Source organism: Sinocyclocheilus grahami, unplaced genomic scaffold (genome assembly GCF_001515645.1).
Source record: "Sinocyclocheilus grahami isolate Dianchi unplaced genomic scaffold, SAMN03320097.WGS_v1.1 scaffold3.1, whole genome shotgun sequence".
Classification (NCBI taxonomy): domain Eukaryota; kingdom Metazoa; phylum Chordata; class Actinopteri; order Cypriniformes; family Cyprinidae; genus Sinocyclocheilus; species Sinocyclocheilus grahami.
Window position 1 is genome coordinate 4683089 of NW_015505182.1, and position 18176 is coordinate 4701264.

Consider the following 18176-nt stretch of genomic DNA (forward strand, 5'->3'; position numbering starts at 1 on the left):
AGTGCGTGCGGGGGGGGGGGGGGGTTGTGGGGGGGGGGGGGGGGGCTGGGATCGGTGGGGAGGATGGGTCGTACCATTGCTGAACTCCGATTAGGGGTCGTGCTGCATTGCATGTGCTTTTGCATGGCCACCGCTGGAACACGGCTCATGCTCGTTGGTATCTACACCTGCAAGGAACGACGGACTGGTCTGAAATGGGCACACGAATATACACAGGCTCACAAACACATGCTCACTTCCTCACACTAACGCCATGTTGTGTGCTTGTGTGTTCCAGTTCCATGAAGGTACATCCAATGCATGAAACCGGCATCTAAAAAGAACTTTTTATGTGCCCTTTCGTTCATTGGTTTATCCAAAATATATGAATATGGACAGGTAGGGGGAGCTCTATAGCAGTAGCCTTTTGTGATATATTTGTGACATTTGTGTCCTCAGCCTTTGCTAGCTGATTCAAGGTCAGTTGATAGCACTTCCCAAAAACTATAAGCACACTTTATAATGTAGAAATTTTAATTAGATGCAGAATATCAGATCAAGTGGCAGTCCCAAAAAAATACATGCTTATGTGAGTGATATTTATGCCTGATCTGAGATCAGTTTTCACAGGCAGAGGAACACTGATGACGATGAAGTGATGACTTTATCCCATGTGATACTGCTCCACTTATCTGTGAGGGCTCCAATTAAGTCACTTAATTGATGTGTATGTACTGTATATGTTCTATGATATGTGTGAATGGTTCGTTCACACATTACAAGGCTGCAGATTGTTGGTCAATTATTTGTCAGTCTAAGAAAACTGCTCTCACAGATGCCAACTTAGTCTTCCCAGATCCCTTTTTGTGTGGTTGTATGAGTATCACCAACAAAAATGGTGGATATTTGTACACAACCACTGCATCAAAAGAAACTACTGTCAAAACTACAATCAAATGGGTGAGAAAAACTTAATCTCCTGCAATTTGTGTGGCCAGTGATTTATTCTTTGGCTACAAACTGCTGAGCTCCCCAAGCCTTTTATTAGTTTACCAAAACATCTGATTGGAGGTTTAACTTACACAGCCCTGCCCTCATCCCCTCTGATTGGCTCTTCACAGAGACTGCTACGCATGGACCTACCTGTTGCAGATGACAACACGGTGCATTTCAACTCCACTTTGATGGCTTTGATACGCACAGCTCTGGACATCAAAATCGCTAAGGGTACAGAACGACATCCCTTTTTCGTTTTCCTTACTTCTTTTCTATCTTTTATTTGACTAAAAATATAAACTAAACATAAGTCCATACGTATCATAAAAACAGATATTTTTCTTTCTTTTTTGATTTTATTTCTTTTAAATTTTTTGTTGAAAATTTGAGTCAAATATATCAAAAAAAGTTCCCATTTCTTTCTTTGTTTGGTTTTGTTTCTTTCTTTTTTATTTTATTTTAAACTTTTTTTTTTATATTTTTTTTTTACATTTGATATATAAAAACTATCTAAAAAAATTATTTTCTTTCTTTGTTTCTTTCTGCATATGAAAAATGTAAAAATATGTCTGTGTGTCTCTCTTGTATCTTCTGAATGAATGTGATTTTTAATATTGCGCTGATGCTTTTGGTGTATTGGCATATTTTGCTTGTCTGTACATATGTGCATGTGTATGTGTGTGTATGTCCCCTGCCCTGACATCATACGCTTACAGGAGGCGCAGACAAACACCAGATGGATGCCGAGCTCCGTAAGGAAATGATGTCGATTTGGCCAAATCTCTCCCAGAAGAACCTGGATCTGCTGGTAACACCACACAAGTGTAAGTTGCAGATGGGTTTGTAGAAAAAACAAAACAAAGATCACCAATTCATCAGAGGACAGCTTCTCTCAGCCCACACCGCTCAGCACCCTCTGATCAGGCAACACTTTCACTTTAACTAACCCTTATCCTGTCCCCACATGACAAATCAACATCTTACACTGTTAATTAGCTCAGTAATACCATGCTTTACCATATTAATGCTATTTAAAAATCATTGTCTCACAACGATATGATTTATTGCTTATTGTCATTCCACAACGATATGATTTATTGCTTATTGTCATTCCACAACTATATGATTTATTGTCATTCCACTTCTAAAATACATACCCTCCCTTCCTCAACCTCTTTCCTTTTTCCCCTCTTTCTTTGTTCTCTCCTCTTCATTGCCTGTTATCAGGGGGTGCCTCGCTATAGACGGATCCTCTATAGAAGTCTTTTCACTCCAGCACGTGTAAAGCACAAAGCTGGGCTTAACCTCCAGACCACAGAGCCTCAAATACAGTGTAGCCCGAGATATGACCTCATGTTTACAGATGTTAGAGACTTTACATTTTAATATGATGACCAGAATGTATTTAAATCTGTATATTTTCTATGAAAAATACTTTTGTGTGCTTTCCTTTAGCATGTTTTCTTTTTAATTTTGAAATTGCAGCATGCTTTAGAATTATTTCTAAGGTTTACTGTCAATCCCTGGGGCTTTCATGCCATTTTACTATGAAATTGTACTAACAAGAAAGTGTTTAATGTGAAGATATATCTTTGTCATTTATTGCAGCTCAAAATTTTTCAAATGTATATGTTATGTGTCTCATTCAAACTCTGGATGCCGCTGCAGAGTTTTAATGAAAAATTTGAGCTCCTCACAAAACAGTGTAATCCTAGCATTCTGTAATTGTTGCCTCATTCATGGCATATATTCATAGTGAAATGGCTCTTGAGTCCCTGTAGGAATGTAATACAGGCTAGAAATGTGAAGCTATTAAAGGTCCTTGAGAAAAATGAGAGGTTCTTTATAGTGGTCGACCGATATTGTTTTTTTGACAGCCAATACCGATATCTTGGAAAGCAGGGTGGCCGATATAAAGCCAATAGAATTGTATTTATTTTAATTCATATTTAAGAAACTTGTAATCATTTGAAAATTTATAAAAAAAAAATAAATATGTTCAATAAACATACTTATACATTAGATGACAAAGTATTTTTCATAAATAAATAAATATTTAATAAAAATATATTTAAAAAGGAAGTAAACACTGTAACCAACAGGGCACTAAGTAATCTGAGAAGTTTGTGTGCATTGGGAATCATATTTTTTCAAATAAAGCCAAGGTAACACTCATTTTACATACAGCACACAGTGAAAATGACATGAATATGACAGTGGGCAAATGCATAAAGCGCAGCATAATTTAAAATCACGAGTTTAAAGTTTGTCGATTGCGCGTCTCAATGAAGCTGAACTCTCCTCCTGTCCGCATTCAGTTCGCACGGTCGGATCGACTGTCACCCAGAGAACACGCGATCATGCAGGATACACATGCACACTTCACAAGATCTCACAACTGGATCCGACTAAGTTTGCAAGCTTTGTGAAATTAAATGTTCAGTAGTCACTCAAAGATTTGTTTAAATGATATAAATGTGTATTTGCTGAATGCTGACGGTAAACAAAAAAGTATTATAATGTTTGCCTTTCTATTACTAATAATATAAAAGCAATCGTTATAAGACTTTTTGTATACATTTTAATTCCTTTGTTTAAACGTTCTATCTGATTATTAGACAGACTTCTATCCGTATTTAGACAGAACTGTTAACGACAACAGCGAACCAGAGGGAGAATGTGAGCACTGTGTGCTCAGGCGCTGCCGTTCTCAGCCTCGAACGCATCGGCCAAACAAAAAAACTTATCGGCTGATGCCGATATTTAAAAAAATTCCAAATATCAACCGATATATCGGCCTTGGTGATATATCAGTCGACCACTAGTTCTTTAATTAATGAGGATCTGACTGTGAAAAGACTATCAGCTCTGTGGTGTTTTGTATTTGTCGATGTACTTTGTCTAGTGTCTATTGTGTAAAATGTGTATTGTGTGTATCTATGTATATACAGTTGCACCAGAAAGTATTTGGGCACTTAAGCCATACTAAAATGTTTTGAATGTTATCGCATTTGGTAGCAGCACACCAGGGGACATTTATTTTAAGGAAGCAAAATATTTTTCAACAAGTTAACAAAAATTGGTTAAATGTCACTGCAAATACGCCTAAGCGAAGTAAAATTCATGTGGTAATTTGTTGTCTATGCAATGACATTCATACTTGTTTAACTATGACTTAAGTGTCTAAATCTAAATATTGGGGCAGCTGTATTTGTGAAATTTGTCTTGTAATTTGTTGTTTATCTGTTGTCTAGTTTCTAAGTCCCAGATTAAGACTCATTCTGGCCTATGAAGAACTTCTGTTGGTTCATTCCCATTGAGGTTTCTTGTGAGGTCATGACTGAGTTTTGTCTGGGTCTGAGAGACTAGACCTTTGTGATTGTGGCATGTCTTGTCTCCAACTCCCATTCCCCTCTCGGCTCAGGGTCCCATTCCACCCCGGTCTAATTGTGCAGGTTAACTTTTTCATCCTCTCAGCAGCAACAGACCTGACAGTGGGCAAGATCTACGCCGCCATGATGATCATGGAGTACTACCGGCAGAGCAAGGCCAAAAAGCTGCAGGTGCTTCGTGAGGAGCAGGTACCACTTCAGACAAACAAACAAATGCCAAGTCTGCTCTCTAGCTTTGCTAATCAACACTGGTAACACCACATTTTATTGATTCGTGCCTGTCCACATGGCTATTCTAAATTTGTTAACTTCACATTTATTGGCTATGTCTGAAATGTATTTATAAATATTAACCTAAGATTCAAGTTATAATTTCTAGAAGTAATCATTGCCTTTTTTATACTCATTCTGAAAACTTTATTCACATATTGGTGCTTTTATACAGTATTTGTTATGAGATATCCCAAAATATGCATTCAGATACATGGTTGAAAACCAGACTCTACATATAGGCTATAGGCAGTTAGTCATGCAGCTGACTGTAGTTTCAGACACAGCCAATGTCTCTTTCACTCTATTTTAAGATGAAATTATCCCTTGTTAGATATGTACACTGCCATTAAAAAGTCTGGGGTCGGTAAAATTTTTGTCTGTTATTTCTCTTATGCCCACAAAGGCTGCTTTTATTGAAAATGCAGTTAAACAGTAGTATTGTGAAATATTATTACATCTGTTTATATTTTAAAATGCAATTCATTCATGTGATGCTAAAGCTGAATTTTCTGCAGCCATTATTCCAGTTTTGGGTGTCACATGATCCTTCAGAAATCAATATAATATTCTGATTTGGTGCTCGAAAAACATTTCTTATTATCAATGTTGAAAACAGTTTTGCTGCTTAATATTTTTGTGGAAACTGTGATACATCTTTTTAGGATAATTTGATGAATAAAAAGTTCAAAAGAAGAGTATTTATTTGAAATAGAAATCTTTTGTAGCATTTTAAATGTCTTTGCTGTTGACTGTCACTTTCGATCAATATAATGTATTCTTGCTGAATAACAATAGAATTATTTTTTTTATCTTATCGGTCCCAAACTTTCGAACAGTAGTGTATGTCACTTCCCACATGGAGCACTATGATTTAAAAGATGTACGTGCAAACCTTTAGATATTTTAGTGCTTTTATGGCATGGAAACAAAAACACTGATTATATACAAGTTCATTTCACATTTTATTTACAGAGATAGAGCATGCTTAAAAACACACACAGTAGTTTTGCTGAGTATATGCAATGATGAATGATACAACATGGCCTTTTGTCAGTGTCACTCCTGTCCCCTTCCCTAGAAACGTTCCCATCCTGTACAGGCACAGTGTCCATAGTTTCTGCCTGCATTTTCAATTTATTAATACTTGGAGCCTACCACAAAGAGCGTGGACACTCTGCCGGCATCAGGGAATGGTCTAAATATATGTTTGTGTCTTGCCTCCCTGTCTGTCTCTTTACCTGTCGTACTTCACTTGACTGCATCTGTACCTCAGCACCGTCCTCTCAACATCAGCTTCACTTTTGTGGCTGTCTCACTCTCTATAACCATCTCTGATGTCTGTATATCTATGTCTGTGTCAACTTGTTTGCATTTTAACTAATTATTTTTGATCTTTCCTCCTTGTTTCCATTCTTTTTGGCATATTGGATCCACTGCCAACCTCTTGTTCTTTTTTGTTGTGTGTAATTTTCTCTGTTTTGTCTTGTCTTCCTTCATTTGTTGATTGGTGAGGTTGTCACTAACATGGAATCTTTTCTCCCTCCGTGTGGACACCGTTTGTCTAGCCAAATATGTTCATTAATGGATGTTGAGGGGAGGTTCTTGGTGTAAACTTTGGGCTACAACGGTCTCTGAGATTTCTAGTGTTCATAGTTTAAGTTTCACCCACCCAGAACATGTAGTTCTGCAAGTATGAACCTCAGATCTTTACTGTAGCACGCCCAAATTGTTACAACCACCCATATCTTCTGGTGGGTTGGATGGAAATGTCTTGAGCCATCGGCACCTACCTAGACAGCTCAGCCCCAATGGAGGACTCCATTCAGGTTGGCGAGGGCACAGGAGAACTCCATTTCCCATGATGCCCTCTGGGGAACCTCTGCTGTCTGGTACCCCACCACCTGTGGAATGCACGGTGGTTTGTGTGTGTTACCCCATATCCCATGAGTGTGTCTGATCCCAGCTGCAGGCCATGTTCGTATCTCACACAGAACCGAACGCCATTAATGTTTCAGCGCATGGAGCCATCCCCGAGCCAGGAAGGTGGACAGGGGCTGAACGGTCTCCCCGAGTTGCCGCAGGAACCTGTCAACAGCCTGTGAGTAGCATCCTGAATAGTCTTTATATGCAAGTCATGTGAATGAAAAATACTTGTAAGGTATTTATTAATCTGAGTTCGTATTCATTGCAGCATTTACTAATACATTATTAAAATCCAAAATTGTATCTGTTAATATTAATTAATGGACCAGAGCTAACATGAGCTAACGATGAACAGTTGTACTTTTATTAATTAACATGAACAAAGATTAATAAATACTGTAACAAATGTGTGGCTAATCGTTAGTTAGCATTAGTTACTGCATTAATTAATGTTGACTAATGAACCTTATTGCAAAGTGTTACCGCTTTAAGTTAAATCTTTCTGAGTGAGTCTCATGAAATCATATCCAGGTCCATATTTCTTCCCAAAAGCTAAATGAAATAATAAAATGTTGTTTATTGCATTAATAAAATGAATTAATTTTAAAAAGAATTGTATAAAATAAACAATTGTATTGCAGTAAGGAAAAATTCTGAAATACAAATATTTTTGTTAAGAAAAATTTTAATAAAAGATTATTTTGTGTAATACAAAATTCTAAATTCAACAAAAGCGTACATTATAGACAGCATAACAAATACTGCCAGGAAGTACTGTATAAACATTCTACAATTTAAATAAGATATTTATTTTCTCTATCTCTCTCTCTATATATATATATGTGTGTGTGTATATATATATATATATATATATATATATATATATATATACACACATATGTACAGTATTTCTCATATATTATGTATGTATTTTTCAGAGTAATGAAAATCTGTCATTAAATGTGGTTAATTGGTATGAAAATAATGTCAGTTTCAAAATTGTTAATTGTACAAATTAAACATTCATTTCTTATTTTCTTATTTTTCTTTTTAATTTTGGAGTAAAGTATTACCTGAACCTGAGAGGTTTTATGAGATTCACCTGTTTCAACTGGTGCTCTTTGTCTTCTCTTTCACTGCTTAGCTTTGTCTTTGTCTTTAAATTGTCTTTCTTCTTCTCCTTATAGGCCGCACTTCTGCTCTTTCTTTGTTTTCCCATCTCTCAGCTGTCGCTCTACTCACATTGTGTTTCGATTCTTCGATATACGTCTATCTGCTTTTGTGTTAATTCTGCTGTTTATACATATATACATTTGTAATAGTTATTTTCTGTACTATTTTTGTCTGCAAAAGGCATTTTGTAGGTACAAAACTGCTTTTATGTAAGTGCATGTGTGAGTGAGTAAATGAATTAACCAGCCAACATCTTTCTCTGGTTCAGGCCTCCGGAGGGTGGAATGAGTGAGAGCCAGTCGTGGGCGACGTCACGAGCCCAGGAAAAGCTCCAGAAGTCTGTTCCAGAAAACTGGAACCCTGACAGACCGTATCCTGATGACCATCACGACATCCGTCACAATCCACAGGTAATAGCGGAGGTCCTCAGTACAGAAAGGCAATTTTGTCTTGTTTAGATCTGAATTTAAATTTGGCGTGACTATATCAGCTTCTCTCAGCCTTTGGTAATGAACTGTGTGCTGGTTAGCCAATCACTGTCTTCCCAGCCATCGTCCCTTTTTCGCTGCTTTTGGACACACTTCTCATTCATATTATCACTCGTTCTATCTCTTCTGTCTCTGTCGGTCTGTAGCTCACTTCTTTATCTGTCTGATGAATTATTCTGATGAACTTCACTGCCCATTGTAGACCGTTTGTTTAGACCCTTCCATCACTGCCAGACTGCGGGGGTGTTTCACTGCTTGCCTGCTTCCTCACTGTCTGCTGGATTTTACCAAACCCCCTCCAGACTCTCATCTCTCCTTCAGTGTGGCTCTTCTCTGTAGCTCAGCAGTCATCCGACCCTGATGTTTCCCTGTACTAGTCACTCATCCTAATACTATGAAGCAAAGGAGATGCTGAATAAACAGATTTAGGCATAATGAGCATGTTGGAAAGTACTTAAACCTGTAGTAGGCAATTAGACAGGGTCAGTGTGCACCTAGTCTCAACCTACAAGAGATCTGTAAACAAGAGCTGTGACCTGATCCGATCCAACCAATACTGTGTGTTCTACTTCCTCTCTTCCCTTTGGATGTGTATGCAAATCATTTATGCTAAATTTTTAATAGTAAGTCTTCCATTATTTACAAAGCCAAAACGTAAAAGTACACATAGAAATTGCATAATTGAAAGATTTTCAGATTTTTTTGTAGGAGTTGAATCATATTTAATTTGGGATTTTGGATTAGTAAAGAAAAAGATCTAATATATATAAAACAGAATAACAGCTTTTTTATTTGATTTATTTATTTACTTTTACAAACATATAACAAGTAAACACACTTGAATTTGAAGTAGCTTGAAACCTGAAACAACTCAATCTCTTTTTATCTCCTCTCAACAATTTGGATATGTATGCAAAATAAGTTATGGTAAAACATTTGTGTTATTAATTTGTAATATGAATCTTAATATTTACTTTATTTGACCTTTTTATAGACCAAACCTGAAATCAGTGAATCTTTTTTTATTTGCTGTCATCACTTTGGATATGTATGCAAAATAGGTTGTTAAATTAATTAAATTATTTAAATTTTTATATGAACCAGAACAAGAAGTTTTATTTTATTTTATTTTATTTTATTTTTACAACCATATCACAAGAAAACAAACCTGAATTTGAAGTAGCTTAAATATGGCTTCTACATTTTATTTGGGATGATTAGTAGTAAATGTAATGTAAATGTTCAGATTTACTCGTCTTTAAACATTATATACAAAAAGCAAACATTGGCTTGTTTATTTTATTTTATATACTCTATATATCAGTTAGACAACCCCTTCCTGTCTTCTCTCGTTTCTTGGCCAGAATAAGCTGTGATGTGGGCTGATAGTCAGAGACTAGTGTGCACCTGTTCTTTTATTCCACTCTGTTAGTGATATGCATCATTTGGAATGGCTAATGACTAGCTCTAGTTAATCTAGTCTTCAGTTCAACTGTACTTTTGCGCAAAACATTGCCCTCTACTGGTTTATCACACCCAATAGAGCTGTAGGCCGGTGAAGCAGGCATCAGCCTGGCCCACATGCTGTTGCTCTGTTTTGCAGACGGTAGAAATGAGAGAGATTGGGCCTGTTGGGGACGGTTACTCGGACACTGAGCCCTGTCACCCAATGGAAGGGCATGGGCGGACCATCTCCATGCCACGCCTCTCAGCAGACAACCAAGTGAGCACCTTCATCCTTTCATCCATCCATTCACCCATTTGGTCTTTCCACCTTTTATCTGTTATCCATTCCCAATATCCGTCCTCTGTCAGTTATCCAGCTAACAGCCTTTGACAGCTTCAGTTGGGGGAGCCAAACTTCAAAAGTTTGGTGTGTTGTCATGCTAACAAGCCAATAAATGCTAGCATGTCTTTGTCAAAAGTCAAAGGGCATATGGATAAGTGGCTCCCACCCTGACCTTCACTTACATGCATGGCTGTGTGAGTGTGAGAGAGAGAGAGAGAGAGAGAGAGAGAGAGAGAGAGCGAGAGAGAGAGAGAGAGTTGGTTCTGTGCATCATCATAACACCCTAGCTCAATTTCAAGAAAACCTTGGTGTGTCTGGCGTGTCCTGCTGCCAGAGCTGGATTTGAGGTAGTGACAGAAGTAACAGAAAACAGCCTGTGCATAATTACAAAATGTATAGTTCCAGCCCTAACTAATTAGATAAAGCATGTTTGTATGGAATTATCAACTATTTGATTGTATAAATATTTAATTAAAGTTTTACAGCATAACTAATTGTAACATTAAAATTAATTAATAAATCACATTTCTAATTGAAAAATAAAGACAAAGATTACTGTTCAGAAGTTTTGAGTTTGTTTTTGATAGATGTCTCATGCTAGCTGAGGCTGCATTTATGTGATCAAAAGCAGGCACGTGCACAGGTAGGGCTCAACCTGTGCAGAGCACATGCCCTTTCTGTCCTTACACTCCGAAGTGCCCTGTTTTGTTTAGATTTTTTTTGTTTGTTTGTTCTTCTTCAATAAATCAATGCTACAACATAATTTAAGAAAACATTTGCATCCAAATGCATTTCTTAATCCATTTGTCAGCTGAGTTAAAAAATAAAAAATAAAAGTTATAGGACACTTCACATGAAAGTAGCCAGTTAACTGTTGACTAAATTGAAGACGCGTCCCATTACATGCATTAAAAGGCCAAAATTAAATATGCACATATGCACTGCTTTGCATACCCAATGTACTGTGACCTCCTGACCTGATGAGATATTTCACCAGATCCTTTTGAAACACTACCACAAATCAACCTCTGGAGGCAGTAACATGCTCAAAACATTCGATTCCGCAAACATACACCCACAACACATCACATAGAAGCAATTACTCTATTATGCTATAATGCATAAATGTGTGTACACACACAGCATTTCTCACCCTGACATAACCCCCATGATCTCTTGGTTGACTCTCCTCTGGAGAAGTGTCTGGATTTAGCAATTTGTCCAAGTGTGTATAAGACAAGTGTGAGGAAGTCGTGTGTCTCTGTTTTGAAGTGTGTTTGAAGGTGAGCTAAACATAGAAACCTCAAAAACTAGTAAGAATCTGCTAGAAGAAATATATGTTCACTTGTGTGTTGGAAGTGTGGTGTGTACACTACTCACCAGGAAGTGTGAGGATCCAAACTCTGTGTTAGTGCGTGTCGTGTAAAGCTGTAACATAGATGTGGTTGTTGTTCTTGTGACTCACTCTTGTCTAACACTGCTCTGCCCCACAGAGTGTGCGTTCTGCTGCGGTAAGTGTGTTAGTGTGCTTCCTATCTTTCTCTACACTCGCTCAATTTTTGTCTTTTTTCTCTTTCCTTTTCCTCCTCCTCCCCCCAACCCCTTCCTGTCAATGCCTGTGTGTTTCTGTGCTCTCTCTAAATTAAAATGGCGATCACTATTTTTCTCTCTCTCTTTCGCTTCTCCTCTCCACTTTGCTTTTAATCTCTCCTTTAATCTTGTTTTTTTCTGTCTCCGTTTGAACCAATAATGCCTTGTGGTTTTCTATTTCCCTTTTCCTTTCATTGTCATTCATGTCCTCTTTTTTTCCTTTGTCTTTTTGTGGTTTTACTTTTTCTCTCTTTCTCCATTTATTTATTTTTTTGCTTCCTTTGTTTTGGTCTCTCCTTCTTCATGGATTTCCCATGGCACGTCTTTCATTTCTTACTCCATCGATTCCTTTCTTCTTTTTTTGATGATTTCTCAACCCTGTGATCTTTCTTGCCCATTCTGTCATATTGCACATTGAATTTGTCACCATTTTCATGTCATATCTCTGTGCCCCTTGATTTCCTACTCACCTTTTCCTTTCTTTCTTCCTTCCTTGTTCCAATTCCTCTTTACTTCCTTTATTTTCCCCCTCTCTCTTTTTTCCTCACACACTTTCTCTGCTGTGCTCTGTATGTATCGTCCCGTGGTCTCATGCGTGTGTCCTGTTCTGCGCACCGTCTGTCTGCTGTCCAACAGCGACGGAGACACAGGCCGCGAGGAAGTAACCTCAGTGTATGTACCATCTCTGGCTTTCTGCCTCTTCTCCATGCTCTTCTCCTTATTCCCTCTCTCTTATTTTGTCTGTTTTAGGAGTCTGCGTCTCTCTTTATGTCTTGATGTCACACTGAACTCTATTTCATGCCATCCTTCTTGTTATTCACTCACTTTTCCTGTTTTCCCTTTGTATATTCGGTTCGTCGCTGTACCTTTCTCTCTATATACCTTTTTCCTGTCCACTTATGCAGCCCTGTATCCCTATGTGTGTGTGTGTGTGCGCACGAGTGTGTGTGTCTGCCTGTGTCTTATCTCTGTATATCTGGTCCTGTGGACATGGGAAGCTTTTGCTGTCTCGTAGTTCTTGACGCATGGATTTCAAACAGGAAAACCTGCTGCCAATAACGGTCATGTTGTTAGCATGTTTCAGTCAGGCGCATGGCATAAAGCATTATGTGTGTGAGTGAAGAAGAGCGTGAAGGGATATTTCAGTTTTCAGATCATGTTTTGATGCAGAAGAGCGTTATGTGCCCAAGTATGTCTTTGTGTGTCTACACATGCTATAGATTGTCATGTTGACCATCATGTGTCCGGATGTGTGCATGGACAAATGTGCTGAACTTCTTTTGGCTGAATTGGGTTTTGTGTGCTCAGCTATGGCAGAGAAACGTGAGAATGTATTTAATGGTTCTGCTTGAATTAGAAAAGCTGCAGTGCATGTAAGGCATGACCTATCTATCTATCTATCTATCTATCTATCTATCTATCTATCTATCTATCTATCTGTCTGTCTCTCTGTCTCTCTGTCTGTCTTTATATCTGTGTTATCTATCTATCTATCTATCTATCTATCTATCTGTCTGTCTGTCTGTCTGTCTGTCTGTCTGTTGGTCTGCCTGTCTATCTCTCATTCTCTCTCTCTCTCTTGCTCTGTCTCTCTCAATCACAAATTATCCATCTCTCTATATATTACTATTTCTCTTTCTGTCTTCATTGAGCATGACAGATATACCTGTGCCTTGGTTTTCTCAGTGGGTGTGGAATGGGCTGAGTGTTAACCAGATTACATTCAAATGTTTTCAAACATGCACACATATGCACTCGTAACACTGCATATAATCAAGCTGCTCTGTGAAAACATATAAATGTAAACTTCTGTTCTTCCCACTCTTTTTCTACCTTCTACCTTCTTTTTTTCTACCTTGTATCTTTCTGTGTAGACCATCACAGACACAAGTCCAATGCGCCGTTCTACATCCTCACTGGTTCACGGACGTTCAGGACGAGGCGTGCGACTGGACGATTACTCTCTGGAACGGGTGGTGTCTGAAGAGGGTCACCGACATGGTCCACGAAGAAGAGAACGGGAGAGAGACCGCAGTCACCGCACCTCAGAGAGATCACTCGCTCGCTATACAGATGCAGACACAGGTCACACGTGAAAAAAATAATTAACTTTTTGTGGTAGTTTTTTTCCTGTACACATTCTTTGTTGCTCTAATTATGCAAAAGGGGTCATCGGATGCCTAATTTTGTTAAAAAATGTCCGACATTTATATTTAGTGATGCAAACTACTCAACTTTTTCTCAAATAAGGCCATTTTGAGAGAGAGAGAGAGAGAGATTAAATGTGCGTGTGTGAATCACCTGCATCTGTTCGTCTCTCCCTACAAACAATGAAGGTGTGAATTTAGTTACTTTAAAAACATGTCGTTGCTGAGAAATATAATGTAGCGATTCAGTATAGAAACAATTTTATAATAATAAAAGTTGCTGGGTAGTATTAACATGTTTGTGTGTGCACACCTCATTATATGACCTCTGTGTGCGAGTGTGTCAATAAAAGCAGCGCATAGGCTATATATATATATATGAAAGTTGGTCCTCCCCAATGTTCAAGACATGGTTACAGCCTTGGTCTAAAGTGCTATCTCATCTCATTTCTGTGTTGGCTTTAGCAGGTCTGGGCACGGATCTCAGCACCACTACACAATCAGGTGACCTCCCACCTAAAGAGAGAGAACGAGAACGGGGTCGAGCGAAAGACCGTCGCCACCACCACCACCACCATCATCATCATCACCACCACAGCTCGGTGGATAAGGAGCGGTACGGTCATGAGCACGATTACCACCGTCATCCTCACGACAGATCTGATCGCCACTGGTCCCGCTCACCGAGTGAGGGGAGAGGGCATAGACAGGTGGGACACACATTCACTGAAATACCACTTTTATTGTATGCACAAATTCAACATTATTTTTAGAAGTGACTCACAATAGTACATAAAGGGGTCATGTCAGATTAAATGTTTTTCGTTCGCTGATCTACACTTATAATTTTAATCAAGGTTTCTTGCTCTGTAAGAGTGTGATTTTACTTTAACCCAAACATTTCCCACCTTTCCTCTGGCTATTATTTGCTGCTTGAAAAAGCCTTTGTTATTATTATAGCTTCTGTTTCTAATTTATTCACATATAAAATAAGCAACAGCACTTAAGAGTTTCAGGTTTGCTGTCAGGTCCACTATAGTTTGCACTGCCCTGTTCTTCAATAACAATAACTTTGCACATTGCAATAAGTTCACAAATCAATCTGTGCTGAAATGTGCCACCAAAATGGTTAAATTTATATTAAAATTGATCTTTTACTGTTTCTTTATATTGAGATCCTTAAGATGACTAAGAAGATATATATGCAGCCAAACAACAGCACAAAATGTGTGTGCAGTCATGCTGATGCATTTTGAAATGAGGTGTTGCAGTTTATTTCTAGTAGATAGTCTTTTTTGGACTGGAGGAGGTTTTGTAATGAAAACTAGAGTATGTTTATATAATACATCAAACCATTTTTTTTTTTTTTAGGTCTGGTAAAAATAACATTAAAAGTTTGAGTGCTGACAGAGGCAGAAATGTCAACATTCAAACTATATAAAAGGTGGAGATTATTTATAATGGGTTTATGTGAATATTGTTTCAGGTTCACTTCAATTAAAGGTTATTATTACGTTTTTATGTTCTGTAAATGTTAATAAATAATTAATGTAAAAATAATAAATAAGAGCCATCAGTATCAATACTGATATCAGTGATATTAGTCTTTATTTACTTATTGAGAAGATGCCATTAAACAAATATTTAAAATATCAAGTATTTTAAATACTGTGGAATTAATTTTATTCAATTGGCATGACTATTATTTTTATTAAAATGTAAAGGAAAATAGCATATTTCATGAAGTAGTATCATTTTGAAGCATTCCTTTATTCACTTCATTCAGCACACCTATTTATGTGCGTAAGTCCATGGTTAAGATCTTTACAGTAACCTGCAATGAGGAGTCTGAGGGATGAAAGGTATCTTGAGCACACAGATGTGGGTCGACTGTAACCAGACAGCATATGCACACCTGTGACCTTATCATGACTGCTTACTGAAATCAGTTTCTCTTTTTTGTGTTATTCTTTTGTTTATCTTATTTTATCACTGTGGTTTCTGTCCATTTTTCTCGATGTGACTTGTGGCTTCTCTGTGTCTGCTGTTTTGCCTCATTACCGGTTTGTTTCTTTCTGGTTTTCTTGATGTTGTTGTTTCCACACACCTTTTTCTCTCTCTCTTTCTCTCTCTCTCTTTCTCTCACTTACTCTCCCTCGTCTCTCTCTCCTCTTCCTCCTCTACATTCTCCCTCTCTTGCCGGTGTGTGCTCCTTTCTTTTGTTTGACGTTAATTTTGTGGTGTTTTTTTATTTGCCTTGTTTTAATTTTCATGTAGGGCAGTAGTTCCGTGAGCGGAAGCCCAGTTCCCTCGACGTCGGGGACCAGCACCCCCCGACGTGGCCGTCGGCAGTTGCCCCAGACACCGTCTACACCACGCCCTCATGTCACCTACTCCCCTGCCGTCCGCAAGCCTCCGTACGGCTCCCCGGGCCAGGGTCGACTCCGTTCCCCTTCCCCGAGACACTTCTCTCCACCGGGTCACGAACCGCCCTACCATCATTCACCCTCCCGCCATGCCTCGCCCCATCACGGCTCACCCCAGCACGCCTCCCCACGCTCCCCCAGGCACGCATCTCCCAGGTCCCCACGTCACAGCCGCTGGGGCCCGTTGCCTGAGAGTCTGGAGGGCGACGGACCTATCTACGATCGGGACTATGAGTACGAGCGGCACCATGAGCCGCCTGCCTACGAGCAGAGTCTATCACAGGGCAACCCCCACCCTCATTCACACCCGCATCCCCGATCGCCAAGGACTGCTCGTCAAGGGCCTCCCCTGCACCCACGCCGTATGCCTAACGGCTACCGTTCCTCCTCGCCCTCCCCGCACCGGCGCGGCCCCCACCCAGGCCCACACCCGCCGCCCCATGGCCGTGGGCCCCGGAAGGGGTTGCACGAACAGTATAGCGAGACGGACGAGGATGATTGGTGTTAGTGCGCAGTGTGACCAGGAGGGGGCGCCACTCAACTTAAACCAAGATGTTTATGCACCGCAGCAGGGAGAGAGGGGGTGGAAGGGGAAACGCAAACAGGGCAAATGCGCCATTGTGAGACTCTGAGCCTTGGAGCAGCACATACAGCTCCCCTACTCCCTCTCTCTCTAAAGCTTTCTCCTGCTCTCTGGACTACGTTTCCCATGCTGCTCAGCACGCAAGGGAATGGGAGCATATGAGCGAGAAATGGGGTGGTTGCGTTTAGATGGACTGAACTTTAAAGATCAGCGTCATTGTGTTTGAATGCTCCACTCCAAACTAAGCAAGACCGATTGCTTCTTGCCCGATGGAAAAAATGAGAAGCAACATTCTCTGTCAATCAAAAACAAAGAAAAAAAATGAATTTTGAAAAAGAAGCCAGAACCCATTTTTCCCCCTCACATCTATGCCTCTTGAAAAGACCCAAAAAATAAAAAGGGAAGAAAAAACAGACATTGTTGAAGAAAATGCAAGTGCTCTTGGGAATGAGAGCTCTACCAACTGCAAAACCAGCCCCATGTGCTGGCCGATATCGATGAGTTTTATCATCTGCGTTTACTGTTACCAACTCAAGATGCTGAGTGACTTCATCACCTGGGGAGGGGTTAACCGTCAAAGAGGCGTGGCATATGAAAGGACCCAGTGCAGGCGAGAGGAGGTGGGTGGGCGTGGCACACCGAAACCCCACCCACAAACTGCCACTCGGTCCTGACAAGGAAAAGACCGTGGAAAAAGAATGAAACGGCAAATGAGGGAGGGACAGAAAGACTATTTCCTCTTCAGAATGTCTTCAATTGATTACTTCTTCTTTTTGAACATTTGGAGCTTGGTTATTTTGTTGCATTTGCTCAGCTTTCTTTGATATTTTTGGACTAAAATCTGATGGAAACTTGCATGATTGATTTAAAAAAATATATATATATAAATATATATAAATATATATATCAGACAGAAGATTTACTGTGGGAAGGGGGGTGATAGCTCTCTTTTTTCCATTCAGTTGGAAGTTCTTTCTCTCGTTTTCTCCCTGTTGCTCTTGCCATGTCTACAGATCTTTACGTGCAGATGGAATTTATAGATAGACGCTACAGCAGACCTTTCTAAATAGCGAGACAGATCTGAAGGTGTTTTCTGTTATATCCTTCTGAGGATCCCAGATGATGTTCTGCACTGTTTATTATTACTTTGGATTGCACTAAAAACGAGCCTGAATGGTGAAACCTCCCTCATTACGGCTCTGTCGGCCATGGCTGCGAACAGAGAGAGAAACGGGGTGAGAGACGTTCTCCTTTCTGAGGGCTTCATTTGCTATTGTCAATAACAATAGTCTTATAATGATGAAAACTATCTTAATGCAATTGATGAAGATGACGGTGATGCTGATGAAGATAGAGGTGGTCATGTGACTTTGTTGTCTTGTTTTCGAGGGTTTTGTCTGTTGTGGCCATCTTGTTT

The 18176-nt window shown here is 39.3% G+C and overlaps 1 protein-coding gene across 1 annotated transcript in view; it reads left to right on the forward strand.

The window, feature by feature from the left end:
• Nucleotides 1-18163, forward strand: part of LOC107570979 (voltage-dependent P/Q-type calcium channel subunit alpha-1A-like) — a 55243-nt gene extending 37080 nt beyond the window's left edge. The window contains exons 35-45 of the mRNA XM_016257295.1: nucleotides 1101-1206; nucleotides 1692-1799; nucleotides 4453-4556; nucleotides 6632-6738; nucleotides 8005-8146; nucleotides 9828-9947; nucleotides 11507-11524; nucleotides 12240-12275; nucleotides 13478-13688; nucleotides 14216-14460; nucleotides 16028-18163. Of these exons, the coding sequence (XP_016112781.1) occupies nucleotides 1101-1206; nucleotides 1692-1799; nucleotides 4453-4556; nucleotides 6632-6738; nucleotides 8005-8146; nucleotides 9828-9947; nucleotides 11507-11524; nucleotides 12240-12275; nucleotides 13478-13688; nucleotides 14216-14460; nucleotides 16028-16684 (1854 nt within the window). The 3' untranslated portion in view covers nucleotides 16685-18163. The remainder of the gene's footprint in view (nucleotides 1-1100; nucleotides 1207-1691; nucleotides 1800-4452; nucleotides 4557-6631; nucleotides 6739-8004; nucleotides 8147-9827; nucleotides 9948-11506; nucleotides 11525-12239; nucleotides 12276-13477; nucleotides 13689-14215; nucleotides 14461-16027) is intronic.
• The last annotated feature ends 13 nt before the right edge of the window (nucleotides 18164-18176 follow it).